The sequence below is a fragment of the Opisthocomus hoazin genome, chromosome 1 (genome assembly GCF_030867145.1).
Source record: "Opisthocomus hoazin isolate bOpiHoa1 chromosome 1, bOpiHoa1.hap1, whole genome shotgun sequence".
Taxonomy (NCBI): Eukaryota; Metazoa; Chordata; class Aves; order Opisthocomiformes; family Opisthocomidae; genus Opisthocomus; species Opisthocomus hoazin.
The window spans coordinates 107,850,594-107,870,734 of NC_134414.1; the positions used below are offsets into that span (position 1 = coordinate 107,850,594).

At 41.9% G+C, this 20,141-nt stretch overlaps 1 protein-coding gene across 1 annotated transcript in view; it reads right to left on the reverse strand.

The window, feature by feature from the left end:
• Positions 1-460: 460 nt before the first annotated feature.
• MRPS6 (mitochondrial ribosomal protein S6) overlaps positions 461-20,141 on the reverse strand; it is a 46,725-nt gene continuing 27,044 nt past the window's right edge. Inside the window, exons 2-3 of the mRNA XM_075432419.1 lie at positions 12,594-12,733; positions 461-1,091 (exon numbers count right to left, since the gene is read on the reverse strand). Coding sequence (XP_075288534.1) covers positions 914-1,091; positions 12,594-12,733 — 318 coding nt within the window. The 3' untranslated portion in view covers positions 461-913. The remainder of the gene's footprint in view (positions 1,092-12,593; positions 12,734-20,141) is intronic.

The window sequence follows — 20,141 nt, forward strand, 5'->3', positions numbered from 1 at the left end:
CACACTCCTTAGTTGGGAGAAATGGCCCGTGCCCTCCTTCAGTAGCGTGTAGGAAATATGGAGATCCGCTTGCAAACTACTGAATTTACATCAGACCTGCAGGAGGTTGTACTACATTAATGTCATCTTTCACACACATTGCTGTTTCTCCTGGTTTTATAAGAGAAAAAGAATAACAAAATACACGTTAATACCTTTGTTCTGGTGTTTTTCTCAGTTTGAAATGTCCGCCTGGGTCTAGCTGATGGTAAAACAAACCATCTTTTATTCTTCTGTTCATATATAAACATGGTTATTCTCTAAACTGCCACCTGGAATTATCTGGCCTTTTCCATAGAGAACAATTTTTTACCTGTACTTTGAACAGAGTCATTACCTTAATGAATGAAGTATGACGTGTCTTTTGGCAGTGTAACTTAATTTTTCTTGCACCTTTTCGGCTTTTAAAAAATGAGTCAAGTTTTATTTTTAATCACACTTTTATTACCTTTTTCCAAAAGCAATCAAAAAAACCCTCCAACAAATCATATCCTATACTGCTATATTTACACTGTAGACTTCTTAATCTCTTATGTAAATATACATATTCTGAAGTAATCTGTCTTTAGAAAAGAATACTATTTTTAGCATTCTGATGATGGATAAATCTTCATTATCAATGAAATGCTCTAAAAGAAAAGAAAATCCATTTTCAGAGTTGTCATATATCAAGATGAGCATACAGATTAAGCCTATTCAAATTATCTGAAACAAAAAGAAACCTCAAATGTTACAGTAACTGAAGACAGTGTACTATACCACACACAACATGGCCAAAACTGATATTTTTGATGGACAATAGTTGCCACAATTGTTTTCCAATGCAGGAATAAAAAATTTTTTTTTTAAATTTCAAACAAGCTATTTGGAATATTCACTTCTTGGCAATTAGTTTATCTTCATAGTTCACTGGGATCATGCCACTGCATTCTTCTGTCTTTGATACAGGATGCTTTACAAAGGCACGTCTAATTATATCAATATCACGTCCTAAATGATCCATCATGGTCGATACAATCGAAGGCGGGCCCTCTAAGTCTATCAAAAAATACCTGCAATGAGAAACATACACAAAATAAAAAAAAATACCAGTACTGCAACAACTTTAATTCAAGTAACTGTTCTGTGGAATTTCTTAAATAGAACTTTCTAATTTTTTCTTACATTTTGGTACCAGAATTGTTTTACATAAAAGCTCAGTATTATCTTGATTTCACATACGAAAAGTTCTATTGAAGCAGGCTCAGCCTGAACTTTTCTTTGTTGTACAGCACTGCTTACCCAAGGAGATTAAAGAGAGTTTACTACTCTTGTACCTGTTCCACTCATTTCCACACCTTGATTTGCATAGTCTTAAAAAAAATGTAGGGTGGCACATTCATTTAAGTTACAACATGCATTCTCCTCCTTCGAATTCACAGCATTGCTTCTTTGGGGAGCAGATGCCAGTGTGAAACATCTCAAGCTCATATAGTTACAGGCACATTTCTTCCTTTAAAGTTCTGCTTCGGAGCTGAATGCAAATTAAAACAAAACAGCAAAAGAAAGCCAAGGAGATGGACTTATCCCAAACTAGACACATCTCTGATGCAAACCTGTCTTCAGTTTTCAATCCGAGGGCAGAAGCTGTAGCCGCGTGCAGGCAGTGCCCACTCGCACAGTTGGCACCCGACAAGCACACTGCCGTGCTGACCTCGGCTGGACTGAAAAGATCTCGCTCCCACACAGGCACTGCTCCAGGTAAGAACATCACGTCCCCACACGGCTATCTTTGACACCTATAAAGAAAAAGCCAACTGCCTACCTGTAGGAAGGAGGGAGTTGCTCCTCATTAATATTTTCAGTCACTGAGGTTACCTGTGCAATAAACTCCTTTGCTGAACCTTCTTTATGAGCTCAACTATAACTTTGCAAGACTCTAAAACTCCAGTAAGCTCAGACAAGCAAAGAAGTGTCTTGGACTTCATGAGCCCCATTTCAGGCAAGGGACACAACTACGCACTGCACACTAACTTAACCTCAGGTACACAAATTCAGGTCCTGTCTCTTAATGCGAGATGTACCTTAAACTCATTAGCAACACCACGTCTACTCTTCCTGCGAGCAACCTAATGCCAGCCATCACGCCACTGCAAAATGTGAGCGAGCCATGTCACTGGCCACCCCTCCTCCCTTCAAATGCTGTGAGTGAACCAGTATTGTCAACAGAGCTGTAACCAGAACACTTTTGAATCACTTTGTCTGCATTTGACACGGCACTAACTACAGTACAATGAAAAGACACTGCAACTGTCTCAGAAATTGGGCTGAAGACAACCAACCACTCACCTCATTTCCAAGACTGGCAGTAATTTAAAGCCTACATGCACAGCGCAGCACTTTGCACCTAGCTATTTCGTTTTAATCTTTACACATCCCCTCATTACAGCTCCCCTTTCCTCCTAGTCCACTCCAGCACACCTCCCCATGAAGCACCAGTACAACCTGAAATTGATATCCCTTAAACGAAGTCGTATTACCCAAGCAGGATTAAGCATCCTAGTTTGATTTTAGAACTCCACCTAACAGAGAGGAATTTGTTCTGCACAAGGTATGGATTCTTAGTAAGTCCACTGCAGCGTGAGCATCACCTTCACAGTCCTCATTCATAAAGGTGATTGTGAACGGTAAGTCCCCAAGGCCAGAAGCTGAACAGGAAATATAGGAAGACGGGGTCATGAAAAACAGACATGTTTGTGTTCTTCCTGCTGCGTGGAGTTCAGTTTCACCCAACTAAATGAGTTAGATCAAAAATATTGCATACAGCAGACCCATCGGGCCAGAAATGACTCAAGCAGCGTGTGCTGAATTACTGCACGGGGGTGGAATCCACCCATGCAGAACACAGTGAAGAAACTTCTTCGCCAGACACCCTAACCCTGAAAATCTTAATAGCCATATTTGGGCTCTAAAGTCCTTTTCAGAAAGACCAGACTGAAGCACTGAATTCTCGTGAGGGGTCTGATGGAAAAAAACCTCCCTGCCGCCCGTACTGAACCAACAAGTCCTCCAAAAGAGATGCCCAGCTGGCGTGGTCTGTGGCCGAGCATCACTGAAGCCAAGGGACCAGTGCCAGATCACATCAGCAAAGGTGCTGCTCCTCTGACTGCAGCACAGTTACCAAGAGCTACAGGAATAACTTGTCTCAAAAAGGATTTGGAGGAACTCTGGTGGGCTCTGTCCTCCTCGCAGATCCTCACAGGTTTCAATGTGTAACAGGGTTCGGCTTCATATATTTGGAAAACTGAACTGCCTACCATTTTCTAGTCTCCAGAACTAAGAGATGCCACCCGGTTAAAAGTTTAGGGAGAGAAAGAATTTTTAAGCTTGGACAACTCATTAGAAATACAGCACAACAACATCTGAAGGATGCACACCCCTTAAAAAGGGAAAGTCATACTTTCTGTTAAAGACATTAAAAGCCACTGGTAAATTTAACAGATGACACTTAACTCTTCTCCTTGGGAAGAAGCCTCCCAAATCCTCTCACAGTTGCAACTAACAAAGAGGAGGAGGATGGGGGGAGAAATTCTAGCTGGCGATCCACCACCACTGTTGTGCCCCATTCCCTCAGCAAGAGCATTCGTTCATATCACAAACCGTGCTCTTCGCTGCACCGTTTTAGTCCCACTGTTTCTCAAGATTTTAATTTCACTTCTGCTTGCAAGTCATATGCTGCTTTTCATTGTGTTCCTAAAACGGCAATATTTTTTTTCTCCAAAGGCTGCTTTGCAACTTTGTGCTTTCTCTCACATTAGCAAAGGGTGGAAATTTCCACTGACGCACTGTTGATAACTGAAGGAGAAGGGGGGGATGGGAGGATGAGCTGTTACAGCATATCTTTATGACTCCTCGCAGAATAGGTATTTTATCTGATGATACAAAACTGCAGTAAATGGGGACAACGCGAGTTTTTAAAAACAACCACCGCTCTTTAACATTAACGAGCAACGATTGCCTTCCTGTGCCAAAAAAGAGCGAAGGAAAAGAGGACTAGCATAAAAAATATTACTTCTTCATTAAACAAAGAGAAGAAACTAACAGCTGCAAAAGCAATAACCAAACACAATTAACAATGCAATCCCTGAGGAGATCTGGAACCCCTTCCCCCCAAAATATACACATTTAAATCAGCTGTCACGAGGCCACGGGGTTTTTTTAATCCACCCTCAATAAGGCATGCAGCAACCTTAATTTCAGGCAGTGATCTATGACCCAATATGCAATGCTGTAGCTACTGTTTGTTTAGTAAACAAAATCAAACCCCAGAGAGACTCAAAGACAGGGAAAAATACAGGAATGCAGGAGGGAAACCACCTCATTCTTGCAAGCAAAAATGCAAAAGCATTTAGGCTCTCTAGGAGTCAGCCGAGTCATCAGGGGAGAAATGCAGGAAAATTCCACTGATTCACTACGAGACCACAGTTATTTTTGTCATCCTGCTCAACTGTAAATAGAAGGATGACTTAAATACAGGAGAGCAGACTATCTGCTGAAACATATGAAAAAAATGCATTAACTGAAAAAAAAATCTAGAATATGATCTTACATAAAGGAGGACATGCCTTTGCATACTGGGGCGGGGGGGGGGGCAGGGAGCCAGGTTTCATTTATCCTTTTTAACATATTCAAGCCAGAAATTGTTTGAACCTTGAGTCCTAAGGATACTCAAATATTTTGCTTTCAAATGGACAGTCTACAACTTCAAAGCACCCTGAAAAGCACCTGGATGAAGACTCACTTTTAAATCCGCCTAGAAACAACTGTCAGGCTGGGGAGCCAAGGGAAAAGCACACGTGCGGTGGACTTGGAAGAGGCTCTGTGGTTCCATGGTTGTGCCCAAAAAATGTCTGTAAGCTTAAATTTCTCCTTCACATAGTGGCAGTGTGTCTACCAGGTAAGCCTCCCCACTGGGGAGGTGGAAATACAACAGAAAGAAAACATTATGACAAACGAGTAGAAGTGAAGCATCAAACAAGAAAAAGAGGAAACTGCCTGGACAAAAGGAAGCTGAGGAACTCCCATGAGAGCAGCTGGGCGTTCGACCTCATTAAGGTAAATCTATATTAATGAAATTGTTTTGCTACCTGAATGATCATTTCATCTTTGGGACCACTGCGCTGCTATGAAGAAAAGTAGTTTGCTTTTCTTCTCCACTCTGGTGGTAGCTAGCGCTTCCTCAGCAGGGCAGGCAGGCAAATTGATGCTCAGAAGGATTATCATTTTGTAGCTGGAAGGACTAGTACACCTGTTACTTTTAGCTTTTAAAAAACACATAGAATACCTGGATGCCCCTTGAAAATCACAAGGACGGCAACTGAGAAGTACCAGATCAAAACCAAAAACTGGTACCTTAGTATCTAGACTGTGCCACAGCAATGACACAAATAATCCATAATGAGCAAGTACTTTGGGAAAAAATACATTCTACCATGCAAAGTATTCAGAAATTCTATTTGCCAAATTCCATACATAGACACTTGTAGTTAAGCTAATTAAATAGTGGAAAGACATTTTGCAGTGTTGCAGAAAAATAAAATAAAAAAAAAAAAACCAAAAAAAACGTTACATTGCAAAAGAGAAACCAGCCTGATCCACTTTGAGTATCTGAAAAGTCATGCTCACTGGGCAGCATTTGAAAAGTTTACAAAATCGTTATGAGCAGGACTGAAGTTACACAGCAAGTATTAATTCTGCTTGTGTCTCTTCTTTGCCTTCCGTACAACTCACAGCTTAAGAAATATCCTAACGGTGACTGATTCCCATCCCGCCAAGCCCGCTATTTGAGAGCAGCCATCACATCTAGCCAATGTTCTTGCACAAGGATTTTACTGAATTTAGTGCATCAGACAATTATACTGGCACCACAACATTATCAGCTATTGCACAGTGCCATTTCTTCTGAAAAGCACCAAAATTGCTAATTGCACTCCCACAGGTACGGTGGAGGGAAAAATACTGGAGGCACATGCACACTTACATGTATGTGTGTGTGGACAAAAGCATTCGAAGGACAAGTAATGGTTCAACTCATCAATGAAGCAAGCCCCATCTAGTGGAAGACGACAATCCATTGAGCAGAAAATACTACAAATGTGTTTAATACTTGAATATTCAAACTAGTTTTTTTTCTCATTCAAGTGCATTACAGACCCAGAACTTCTTTCTGCTGAAATAGATCAAGATGTTCTAAAATCTGAACAAACAATACAGGTTGTGCATTAACTATAAATTTAGTTTGGTGGTATTAAGAAAGAAAAGCTTGCAACCTCTTTCATTTGTTTTTCTATCCTCCTCTTTGGTCTTCCATAGCCACGAAATCAATCAAGAGAGCCTACCTGAGTGAAGCTAAACACGCTGGTACATTTACCTGCAGGATGAGGTCCTTTAACTATGCAATAGTTTGTATTCTGCTAGGGGTTGGGGAGAAGAGAAGGGTCGTTGAAACTGGTAAACACTCCAAAGAACAGTTCTGATGGGTAACTAACATTTTACTCTTACAAACAAAATAAATAAAACTGTATCCAGACAGTGTGGGTTATTGGAAGACACTCCAGCACCTCTTGTCCACATGGAATACTATTCTGCCACAAGCTGCTTCTTTAAAAATAAGTTGTGTAAGTATAGTACCGAAGCTCAGATACTTTATGGAAAGAGGAAAAGTTTGGACATGTTAGATAATTTACATAGATGTTTCCAAAATATTCAAATCTCAAACAACATGATGCTCAATTACCGAAATACTCCTCAATCACTATTTATTTCTTGTGCATTGGGCCACCGAGTCACCAAGAAATGAGAGAGCCGCTGTCCCTTTCACAAAGCAATGTTACACCACGGGCTGCACGATGAAGGCAGAACACAAGGTGGTCCCCCAGGAAGACCAATAGCGTCAGACCCTGAACCACCCGGGGGAGGTGGGAGCCATCTGCAGGGAGGCCACGATGGCCTCCAAGCCTTCCTGGCCGCAGCAGAAGGGAGGCCAGCACCCAGCTCCTGGGGACAATCGCAGCACTGTGGGGGCCTGGAAGCTGAGCTGAGCTCCTCACGCTGAGTCCTTTGGAAAGAACCTCCTTGCCTTGCCTCTTTCCCCTAAGTCCACAGCACAACTAAAACTGCAACCTGGTTTTCCAGCTCCTGATCCCCTTATATGCTATTGGTACATACCCTGTGCTCCTCCATGGACCCTGGCAATCACCAGCATCCCTGCACACCTCCTAAGAAAATACCCCATACACATGTTAAGATAAGCTCCCAAAATACAATCCAGCAGGAACAAAAGCAAGACCTGAGTTTGCTATTTCAGAGAACAAGTGGGCTGACGAGATAACTGGGAGTGAACAGCAAAACAAAAAGATTAAGAGACAAGCAAGCAAATAACAAAAGAAAATTGCCATCTTTTCAAAATCAAATTTGAAAAGGAAAAAACAACAAGGCAATGAAAAACTGGCAAACTGAACACGAAAATTGTTATGAATAATCAGAATTGCACACAGTTTAGCTAGAGAACTCACAAATAAAGTAAATGAAATAATAAAAATGTGGGGAGAAAGGTCTAAGCAAATTACTGTATTACAGGTAGATTTAACAGGGGAAAGCAAACACACGCACAAGACAAAGCAGAAGGGAAAGGCCACAGTGCTCTACCAATTTACAAAACCATACTAAATCCGAGCACTGACCAGGCTGATGCACATCATCTTTTCTACAAAGAAGATAACAAAAATAAGAATGGAAGCAACATTTTGGCAAGAGGGGGAGATAAAATCACTGACAACAAATCTCTAGAGGATAGCAAGACACCCAGTATTCCAAACCCAGTTACACCTGGCCTCTTTCTTCTCCCCAAAGCCCCTGCCATAGATCTTTCCAGTGTAACAGATTCCTGGTCTGCAAAAAGTTTTGGCCATTACCTTCCCAAAAGAGTGTCTGAACTTTATTTTTTTAAACATCTGTTTTGCAACCGCCCTCGTACCATCTCCCCTAGAGTAAAAATATCCTACATACCAACCACGTCCCCCAAACCACCTCCTTTATCTGATGCCCTGAAGCATGAAGTGTCACAAGCATATGATTAAGGCACAGCCTGGCAAGGCCAAAGAAAACAGGTATGCCACAAAGTGCAAACCCACAGACTGTGCTACTGCGATCTATCATTTTGCAAGCAGTTGCAATATTCTCCAGTTTAGCACTGACCAAATGTGCAGCAACGGCTCTGCAATGCCATCACCCAGCCCCCCTCTGGACCCTTTATTTGAAAGCTGCTTTGAGGGATTCAATGCTTCTGTACCATATTAAACAGTAAACAAACCCAGAGTTTAACATTCCTTGAATTCAAATACTAGTACACACCTTATTTAAATCAGTTCAGTTTTGTTTGTTCCAGAAATAAGCACCTCCTAATACATGTAATACAACATTTTAAAACTGCACTGTGCTAAAAGCAATTGAAATATAACTCATTAAAAAGTATAAACAAGTAGTGTCTAGTAAAATAAATACTTGGCACAAATCTATTGCCCATTAGGAAATAAAGTCGGGAATCCTTATTTACATTCTTCCACTGTTTTTTCAGAGACACGGTGGCCACGGGCAAGTCACCCAGGCTCAATGCCTCAACTAAATTTACATACCTAACCCACACTGGAATCAATGTGTCCTTGTCACATTTTATTCATCTATAAGGTGAATAGCATCTGTTACAATTTTGTGACATGTTACTTGAATCACACTCTTAAATACTTTAAAAACAAAATTATTAGTAGTCTACTATGACAATTAATACCATAAATGTGAATTAGCAGCTAATTCAACTTCAGTTTAAAACATCAGTAAACCAGTGATTAAAAGTTTTATTCTTCAGACGTATCCACACGGTTTCTGAAACATACTATTTTCATAATGACTTACATGCAAAAGCTGTCTATATTAGGTCTCTAAAAAAAGAAGGGTGTTTTCTGCCAAGATGCATTTGAAAGATCCAAATTTGTTTTAATATACCCTCAATGCACATGCACCACCTGCTCAGTGAGTATAATTTCCTGAGAAGAAACAATTCAATTACACGTATGATCCAAGGTCTTCAAAGCTGCCTGGGAGAGTAAAACTGCTCATTCCAGTGACAGCTATAGGCCACAATCCCTTATTGGCAGGCTTTGAAAAATCTCAGCTTTACAGATCAACTGACAGTAAGATTCTCAGTCTCTATATTCTTAAATTTGTAATGTGCCTGTAATGCAGTACATTCGAGACAGATGACGCCGAAGCACTACGGAACTCAGAGGGGAAAAAGCACTTTATTAAAGAGACAACTATCCTCCCTGTTGACCTTTGAATACGTATTTTCCAGCTAGATTCTTTACTGTCAGCTAAAGACACAACCAAAACCTGGCTAAAGTCCAGCAATACCTTTGCTACGCACATTGCGCTTGTGTGTCCTTTCACTCAGTTTTATGATATGCTGTATGTAAAGACTTGAACTGCAGTTAAAGCTGGAATTAACTAAATGAAGAAAACATACAGCAGAAGTCTGGGAGAAAGACGACTACTAGGCATGCCACAGAGCACATCCCAGTTGACCTGTGAATAGCTGCCATACTGACGGCTCTTGTTTTGAGTAAGAGACACAGCCTGGGTAGCTCTGGGAATTTTGTCAGGCAGCAAAGCTAGGTCACTCTGCTGGTGAGAAAGATTGCATTGTTTTTCAGGCAAACATCCTACGCAGGTGGGGGGATCCCATGCCATTCTGAGGGACAGGAAGATGGTTCATGCAGTGGTCACTAGGACAAGAGGTGTCTCTAAGAGACTTGCTGTTAAGCTGGGACCAACACTACAATGACCATATTGCACTAATTTTCATACACTTTGTTGCTACAAATATCATATTGCACTAATTTGCATATGATTTACCAGCCAGGAGGTCTAAGAAAGCAACGGATTCAGCGTACATCCTAAGCCCCCAACCATCTACATACTATTGAAAAATAAACTAGCTGAAGCTCTGCTAAGAATCACAAAACTAAATATATATATAAAAGCAAACAAAAAAAAGAAAAGCTTTGAAAGATTCAACACTCTCCCTGCCCCAGACATACAGCATCATTTGCACTCACAGAAGCCCTTTCAGTTACTTCAGAAAAAGCCCAGACTAAGGAAAAGGCAACATACTCTGTACCACTTAATACACCACTCTACACCTTAGCATTTCATAGTAAGTACAGGTGTAGATTCAGCTTACTGAGACATCTTAAAAATGTTTTTTATTTAACCTTTGCCCTGTTAAAAAAAATTATTACTTTATACAGATGTTATAAAGTAGAACTGACTGAATAATGTGGATCAAGAACTGACTTTTCACTTCCTACTCCTAGATTATCTTTAATATCCTGAGTAAATTATTCTCCAGACCATATAAACTATTGGATGGTACATCAGGAATCCACTATATCTGAACACTGAACTGCAATCTCCTTAGCAGAATCTACAGAAATACAGTTCTCCCACATTAACAGGTACTGAAACTGCCTGCTGCTTCCCCTTGTCGTATCTCGTTTCTCCTGAATTTAAGTTCTCCAATTAAAAGCACACAAAACAACTATTTCCTGTAGTACCCTCTCTCAAACACTTCTCCCTTTCAAGAAGCCAAGCAATTTAGGAAAGGGAACTTTCATATTGAAATACAGAAGATCCAAATCCAGGACAAGCAGAGTGACTGCTAAATATTTAGAGACACTTGAACTGGGAGGGGGAGGAGGAACAGCGATGGTGACATTAATCTGATGGCTTCCTGCCTGTGTTTCAATACACAATTGCAATTATTTGCTACTAAAACCTTGCTTTATTCAGAATACAATATATATCTGCTCTGAGGACTCTTCAAAGTAGAGGGTTATAGTCTACAGATCCCCTCGTCCTGCTTATTAAGTAGGTAATCTGCTACAGTAAATGAGTTAAGCTAGTTTACACGTTTGAAATATCCACTGGAGAAATGGCTTCTATTCATCTCTGCTACATAGTTCTTGTGATGCTGGTTACTGTCTTCTCCTGTCCTGGTTTCCCTCCCTCTTCAAGAATCCAAGGCCTGACCTGCAGAAGTCCTGCCATCCAAGCCAAGTGGAAACTGTCATCGGAAGTGGTGAAATGTTACAGAGTACAAAGTACTCTAGGAAAAAAAAAAAATCTAGAAGCTCAAAGTCTCAACTTCAGCATCCAAAACTAGCAGAACTTTGTCCTACTGCCTTAGCTCTCCACCCACACAAAGACAGTAGCACCAGCTCCTCGTTCTGGTGAAGCCGTCGGAAAAGATTTTAATGTTCATAAAACGCTGCTACTCCAACAGAAGGATAAGGTAATTGGTAATTCTGCCTTGAGACAAGGCTTTGATTAGCTCCCCTGTCCTGAAATGCAAAACTGGCAGGATCAAGCCTTGTTTTGAAGAACACCATGGAGCAGGAGTGCAAGACAGTCATGACCACACGCCGTTGCTTTCAGTTAAGTAACAGGCACGTGGTGGAGATTTCCTCCCCTACCCTTTCCGTCAGTCTGCTTTGACTGGCAGCTGCCACCACTCCCACTTTGCAGGAGAATGAAGTGGTCCTCAGAAGAGGGAGTGAAACGGTGAGCCACCCCGGGGAGATGATCCAAGAAGGTCTTCATAAAAGGTTCCCCTCTGGAGTCACCTCCCCAGCGCAAGCTAGCCCTCGAGAAGATGGCAGGTAGGCAGGCTGGCCAATCCTCCCATCACGCACAGTCGCATTACAGGGCTTAGGAGGAGCGCGCCACTAATTGTTATTTTGCTAACCGCAGGCAGCCCCGGCGCAGCGTGTGTTGCCTAGCAACACTTCTCAGCCCTTGCGAGAGCCAGCATCCGTTTCGGAGGTAACCTCGAGGACCAACACCGCATCGGCGTGAGCGAGCAGGGGTGCAATCCACAGCACCTTCCTCCGGCACTGCAGGGGAAGCCTGACGTCCCACGTCCCTGTTCACAGCTTCACTTACATTTATCGTACTTTCCGTAAACCACAAAGCCATCTTTCACATCCTCAACAAAAACTGTATCAGAAACACAAGCAGGTCTTGCAGGGTACACGTGGAAATTAGCATTTAGTACAGATGCATCAGAGAAAAAGAATCGATCTGCCAATTAGCAACCAGCAGATTAAGTACGTCTTTTATCAGTAAAAAGCTTGACTGGCTTGGCAAATAGTTATATAAAAAATGGTGTAACAAAATAACATTGTGTACGTTGGAGAAAGTAGTTCTGCAGACCTGGACTCAGGCTACTTGTAACGCCACAACTAAACACTAGCAAAAAGCCGACACCACACCGAATAAAAGACACAAAACACCCGAAGCAGAACACACGCCCAAACAGCCACGCACCACCTTACCGAGGTCACAGACATTACAGGTGTACTGCCAAAAAGCACAAGGAAGACAGCGAAACAACAAGATTTACTTCTGCATGTTTTAAAGGAGCACTTATAAGATTTTAAGCAAAAACATATCATGCATACCCTCCTCTTCTGTGGCGCTCCTTGTGCTTGGAGATTTTGTAAGGCAGAGACCTTTCTCCCAGGTTTTCTAGGTTCCTCACAACAGCTCCTCTCTCCATAAGAGCCTCAACAGTGCGCTTCAGCACAGCTGCAGTCTCAGGCTTTAAAAGAAAAAAAAAAAAGGGAAAGCAGGAAATGTATACAAATCTGGTTATTCTTATTAGGCAATTAGAAGGGACACCAGTACTTGCTCAGCACTGGAAGAGATCATTCAGTAACCTGAGAGCTCAAAGTGGAAACAGAAGCAGACCTCCTCCTAAGGAAGAAAATTTTTAAGAACAGCAAATTCCTCTGTGAATTATGGAAACAGCAAAGTTTCCACCAATTTTGAAGTCAGGCCCCAGCAACAACAGAAAAAAGGAAACAGTTAATGGATTTAACTCACCTGGTATCACTTTGGCTGACCCTTGCACAGGTGTAAATAAATATAGGTGGCAAAGAGCAATTATGAATCGGCAACAGTCTTAAGGCCCCTGGACCATCCATGCTCTCTAACATTGTTCACCACAACAGTTAAAGTGAATGCACATGCGTAATAAATACTCGGACCCTTGGCTAAATCACTGCACATCTCATTACTTTTGCATAGCCAACATCCAAGACGTTTTAAGAGTTAAGGAACTGACGTGCAGTAATTAGTCTAACATGCAGAGATTTTCACTCCTTAGAAAAACAAGTTTGAGGGACAGGCAGCCAAAAAACAGTAGGTAAAAAGATGCAACGTTTTCTTGCTCACTGCATATCAGGGCTCTTTAGAGTGCTGAGTCATTTTGGTAATGACACTCAACAATATCTATGAAAATGTTAATAAAGTACAAATTAGAATGTTTTGAAAACAACTGCAAACTTACACACTCTCTGCAACAAGAAGTATTTTAAGAAACAGATCTCCTACAGAGAAAGGAAATTAAATGGATGTCCAACTGAACACAAACCAAACTGTATAGCCTTCTTCTGAGTTCCTTGTAACATTTCACATCAAGATATATTCCCAAGTCTACTTGTCCAGTGAGATGACAACAGCAATAACCGGAAAAGTAATGAAAGAGCTGATTTTCAGCTTTATTCAGACTTTATTTTGTTAAATCAGACCACCGTAACAAGTCACTGTCCCTTCTCACCCAGAAGAAAACTTGTGGAAGCCTTCAATCACCTATGTACAAGATGACTGAAAGTTAGTTTCCTAAGTCTAAGGTAGAGATGTCCTCCTTGACTAAGAAAAAGGGTTGTTTAATGTCCAGATTCCTTAATGGAAGTTGGTTGGGCAAAGGTGGTACCAGAGTCTCACAAAATGCAGTGCAACCCACACTCTGCTGTGTGAAATTTCTCTTCCGTTTTCCTGAGGATACAAGGTGATATGAAAGAGCCTCCAAATGCCAAGCAGAGATGTTCAATGTATGGCATTTTGCAACGCTGACTGCTCTTTGAAAGACCTGAAGTACAGATGGCCTGGAATGTTTTCTTGTTTCCATGGGCTAACTGCCCTATGGCAGTCAAGACTCAACACCTACTGCTCCTCACTATCAACCAGAAATCTTATTCCCCTCTCTCTGGCTGCATAAACTGTCTGGGAAATTTAGTTCCAACACAAAGAGCCTAAACATTTATAAGCGCAGCAAAAATACATGGACATTTTTTTTTCCAACATATGCTTAGATTGTGTTGTAAAACAATAACAGGGATGAGACAAGTATGCTCACACATGAAGAAATGTTGCCACCTTGCCACTATTCTTCAATGAATCGAAACTATTGTTTCTCACAACAGACAAATATCAAAGGTCTCTCTTGCCACAGTGCAAACAGTTAGGAGGCAGGGATTAAGAGAGTTTATGGACTACACTATATTAATTTAAATCATGCTTTAGCTCAAAATCAAGAATAACACTATTTTTCAGTTGACTCAGGATGGCTGCCTCCTTAGTTGAAAATTTGGTATCACAGGAGTCTGAAATTCCAAGATTTCCAAAACTCGTTGGAGGTTACCTGGAACAAAACCAGTGTGTTCAAAACTTACAAAGGAGACACTGACAGATGGACAAGCAGACCGTAACCACACAGCCCTTCGCTAGAAAAATAGCATAAAACCAGTTCTATAAAATCACGTAGGGACTCGCGTGTTGATGGTACAGCTGATGATGTTGACCATGTTAATACTTTCATTCCCCCCTTTAACTCCACCTCTCGTCTACCAAATACTTCTGCATAATAGATTCAAACACTAGAGAATATCCCATCAACAGAAGGATGTTCTTCCAAGACTGGATTTTTAGCCTTCTCTAAACGTTTTGTGTTACTTTTCATCCTCTAATATGTCTGACAACTACCACCAAGCAGCCACATGCGCTCCTCTCTCTCTCCACACACCCAAGAAGGACAAACAAATATTATCAGCAAAGAACTGGGAAGCAGCAGCTATGGCATGTTACTCTGTCAGTACTTTGAGCAGTACTCAAGGAGTGGGAAGGGAGACTGTGAAATCTGTTGGCTGAGCTGACAGGACAGAAGGTGAGAAACAGAATCAAGAAAAGCAAAGTAAGGAGATCAAGGGATGTCTTCACAACAACGCCAGCAACTAGGAGAAAGCATAGAACAAAATCTCTTCTTCTGCATCACACCCAGGTATTGGTTTACTATAATGGAAAGTGTTCTTTCAAACTGCTGCTACTGCAGAAACATCAGTAACAGCCAGACAGAGGTAGCAGCTCTGCTTTACTTGACCTTGTTCTCCACAAATGCCAAAACACAAGGGGAGAGAGGGGAGCAGAGGCTCTGAAGACTTTCCCCATGAACAATTTCTACCCGAGCTCCTTACGGCTGTTTTAGCTTGACTTACATGGCACAAAGATGACAAAAGCTGGCCCAAACCCTAGACAGGTTCTACACTACTTCCATCAACACAGGATCTCAGCACTTAAACCCATCTAAATCAGGAGCTACTGGTGAGACATCCTCATTTGTTGTGAAGCAGCAACTTCACACACGCAAGCCAAAAACTAGGGTAACAGAGCTGCTAGAGACATCCATAGTTTAATTCTGTAAGAATCATACCAGAAATCTGGCTTCAAGAAAGAAGAGAAAAACAAGAACGACTGAGTTTGTGAAGCAGACACCAAGGTAGGTATTACTGTCTACAAGGTTCTACCTTTTAAACAAGAATCTGACACCAACCATTAGGACTTTACTTACCCACCTTAGTGAGTGAAATGAGCAGTTATAGGAGAGAAAGGGCAGCTAACCTAACAGCTTTAAGATTTTGTGCACTGCAGAGCACCTGTAGTCCTTCCAGCCCTAGGCTTGGAAACCCACTCTTGGAAAGCAGCAGGATCTACCATTCAAGTCTTCTCCCACTGTGCCTGCTGTGCATGGTTAGGTTGCAGAAGCCTCCACGGTGCTCAGACAATTATCGCAGAAGAAACCTGTCAGGTCAATGAATAAAAATACTGTTCAGTTTACTGCTGCTACTTGTCTCCAGCTTGCACAAAAAAATGCCAATCCATAAACAGAGCTCTGCTCAAAAGAGATCTTAATTGACTGTGACCTTTAGACACTGTCTGTCCAGTGGTGGAGTTATCTGACATACCCTTCTTAAAAACCACGCAGATTTAAGTTAAATGCTATTGGGTAAGCTTACTCCCCTACATCCCTCATACCCTCAAATGACACACAAGCTTTTTGTCTCTTCCATACATGTCAACAGATCAGCACATTCCCTGAGTGGCTGCATGTCCAACATGATGTGCAGTTTCTAAACACAATGAAGCCTAAGATCAAGTCCCATGTATTTAAAAACAAAACAAAACAAAAAGAACAAGAAAAGAAAGCCACAGATTTCTACATTAAGGATTGTAAAATATTACGCGTTTTTGCAACCTCCCCATTTGTGGACATACTTTGAAAACATAAACTAATTGTTGGTTTTGAAAGCTTGTCACTGTAATCCCTCTCATTCATCCTCTCCAAAAAAGATCATGGTTTATCATAGCTTGCCTAAAGCCATCCACCAAACTATATATAGGCTAGCCTTTGCTAACCATAATATCCACAGACACAGGTTCCTTGGTCTGCTTCAGAGCCAGCCCAGTTGAGGACATAGGAAATGGTATTGCCTGGCTCCCAACCCAGGAGCCACAACATTTTTTCCTGAACAGCCAGCAGTAATTCCAGTACCACAGATGTGGGGAAGCGAAGATGGGGGGGAAGAAGAAAATGGAAGCTGGTGCCAGCATATCCTCGCTGGAGAGCAGAAGCGCTAGAAAGAGCACGTAAGCCCTGGTATGTAATTCTAGCTCTTGTTCCCCCTCCTGTGTGCATAGTCAAGCCAGACCCTTTCAGCTGGCTTCACCCTTAGTGAACCTGGTGAACTTCGTTAGGGAACCTGGTTCACTGTCATTTGGCCACAAGTCATTACACTGTTCTCAGAAACACAGAGCCCTTTGGATCCAACCAAGCCATGGAACAGAGAGGAGAGAGGTCACTGCAGATTGTCCAAAGGCTTTCGGAAAACCGCCCCTGGAAGAAGTAACTGAAGGACTGTTGTCTACAGATCAAAATTCCCAACTCCTCTACCCCTGCAATTTTTAATCTTGTGGCTGCCCAGGAGAAACATGTTAACTAGCATGTCAACCCTGTACCTGCTCAGCAAAACAATCACAACGGAGGTACCCTACAAAACGTACTTTCTGCATATCACTGGCTTTCTCCATGGACGAGGATCGCTGCGGCCACATTCACCAGGTGCCTGCACCCCCAGGGAGACCCCATAGGCACTGCTGCTGATGCCGTAGGAACTACACACGTTGAGATCACCAGACGCCTTTCCACAGAGTCCAGCTCAGTTTATCTAATATTCCACTATCCCCACGCCCAGAAGTTAACCGTAGCCCCAGGTGTCACCCAAGCCACAGCTAAATACCGTGCCCTAAGCACTGCCTCCACACCTCTGGCTTCTCCCTATCTCCTCACCAGTCTTTCAGTTTATCGTACCCACCACATGAGCGAGCAGAAAGCTGTTTAACGCACAGCCTCCCTCAGCATCTCACCAGCCTGCGCAAGTAGAGATGGACGGGGATGCACAACCCACCACCACCCAGGATCAAAGCCACAAATGCACAGTAATAACCAGTAAGTACTGCAACGCAGCACCAACAACCTCTTTTTGAGGGGAAGTTATTATATGCCACCAGCGTGAGTAAAATCTATAGCATGGTGTCGTGGTTTAACCCAGCCGCCAGCAACTAGGGCCACACAACCGCTCGCTCGCTCCTCCCCTGACCCCAGCGGGATGGGGAGGAGAATTGAAAAAAAAGGTAAAACTCATGGGTCAAGATAAAGACAGTTTAATAAGACAACAAAGAAAGGAATAATAAGAAGAATAAAAAATACACAAAATGAGCTATACACAATACGTTTTTTTCTCATCACCCGACGACCAATTGCGCAGCCAGTCCCTGAGCAGCGATCACAGATTTCATGGAACTCACGGATTTCGCGAAACTTGCGAAAAAGTTCAGACTCACAGAACAGATCAACGCCCCCTGGAAGAGGTTCCAGCTAACCCCCCTTTATCAGCTGAGCATGACATCTATGGTATGGAATATTTCCACAGGCCAGCTTGGGCTAGCTGCCTGACTGTGCTCCCTCCTAGCTCTTGTACACCTGTTTATCAGCGAAACATGGGAAACTGGAAAAAAGGCTTTGACTTCTTAGCAAAAACTGAAAACATCAGTGTTATCAACATTCCTCTCATACTAAATCCAAAACAGAGCAGCTACTGGGAAGGAAGTTAACTCTATCCCAGCTGAAGCCAGGACATGTTTATCAGTCATACAGAACTCGGACGGCAACCAGCAAATGTATTAAAAATTGGCAAAGAGAAAAAAATGAAGCATACTCTGATGGCAAAGTACCTTCTATTCTGCAAACGGTCAAATGGGCATGAGTTCATCAGTCATGAAAGTGTGAAGAGCAGCTCAGAGAAAGACCAGAAATATGGCAAGAACTTGAAATAAAGCTCTTGTAATAATGCTAATCTCTCCTGAAAAAGAAGGAGCCACTCAGTCCTAAAGAGAAGGACAACACTGGCTGGAACTAGAGCCATATGAAGAGACTCTAGCACCACTGCTCAATTTTCCACCTTGTTAGCTGGCAAGAGTAAGCTCAAGAGAAGACAGAAAGTCAACGGGATAGAAAAACCAGAACTGCCTAAAAACAAAGCCTTCTCAAGCCACCAAAGCTCCTCCAAAAAGAGCCTTTAGAGAGAGAAAAGGAAGCAGACAGCAAACACTTAGTTTTAGGGCTAGAAATGTACTCATGTTCTTCTGGCCACCCATTCAGTTCAACAGGAAGCATTTAAAGTCAGTGGGCATATCTTCTTAAATTATAAACAGAAACAAATCCATCATAATTAGCTTGATTATCCCTTCAACATAGCAATAGTAGGATAAAATTATGTCCTTTTTTGGTTATTAAACAGCTACAAAGGTTGTTCTGAGTATTTACTGAGATGGAAATCAAAGAATGAAAAATCTATGCTTAGAAGAAAGCTGCAATTCAAAAGCAGCAAAACTGGGGGGAAAACCAATTCCTTACTGTCACTGACTACATAAGAAAACACTAGAAACTTATTAGTGAAAATGGTAAAAAAGCACACACACACACATTTGTGAACTAGCCAAGATCAACATTGGCCTAAGAAAGAAGATGAGCTTTGCAATGAGAAACAAGGGGAAGCCAGAAAGAGTCATTTAATTGTCACACCCTGTTTTAGTACACAACAAGACACAGCAAACAGATGAAAAAACAATCAGCAGATTAAGAATGGACAGCAAAGAAAAAATTAGTGCTATTATTAGTAAAAACCATAATCAGGCATACAACACGGCTTGTGGCAGGGTTGTTCTTTATCCGCCTAGGGAACAAACCTGAACTCCTGGCGCTAGATGCAAAGCTGCAATCACTATAAAAGCATAAACAACATGGAACAGCAGTCGTAAGTAGGGTACAACCACTGAAGGATATGTACTATTCAGAATATATCAAAACAAAGATAAAAGCAGTAGATCAAGCGAATAGAAGACATGGGAGCCATGCTGCATCCCCACTAAAAATGGCCTCTGTGTGACTGATGACTGCAATCGGGATGTCCGGAAACTAAGCAACAAAAACATGAGGGCTCTGAACACCTGCCTGGAAGCTCAGACCTGGGCAGAGGTGGGGAGGGATCAGCCTAGGGAAAGCTGGACATAGGGCAGTACCAGGTAGGGACAGAGGTTTCTGTAACTACAACGGTACAATCCTCCAGATCTAGAATAAGGAACAAATGGGAGAAACCCAGCTGCTCCTGAACACGATAACCATTTCATACTTCCATCAAACACTGATTGAACAAAAAGGCATGATTCTATTCTGGAAATGGATTTAGCAAATAGTGTGAAAGTTATAGAAGGCAAGTCACCAAAAATAAGTTTGGGGGAGTGATCAAAATTGACTCAGTCTGCATTAAAAATAA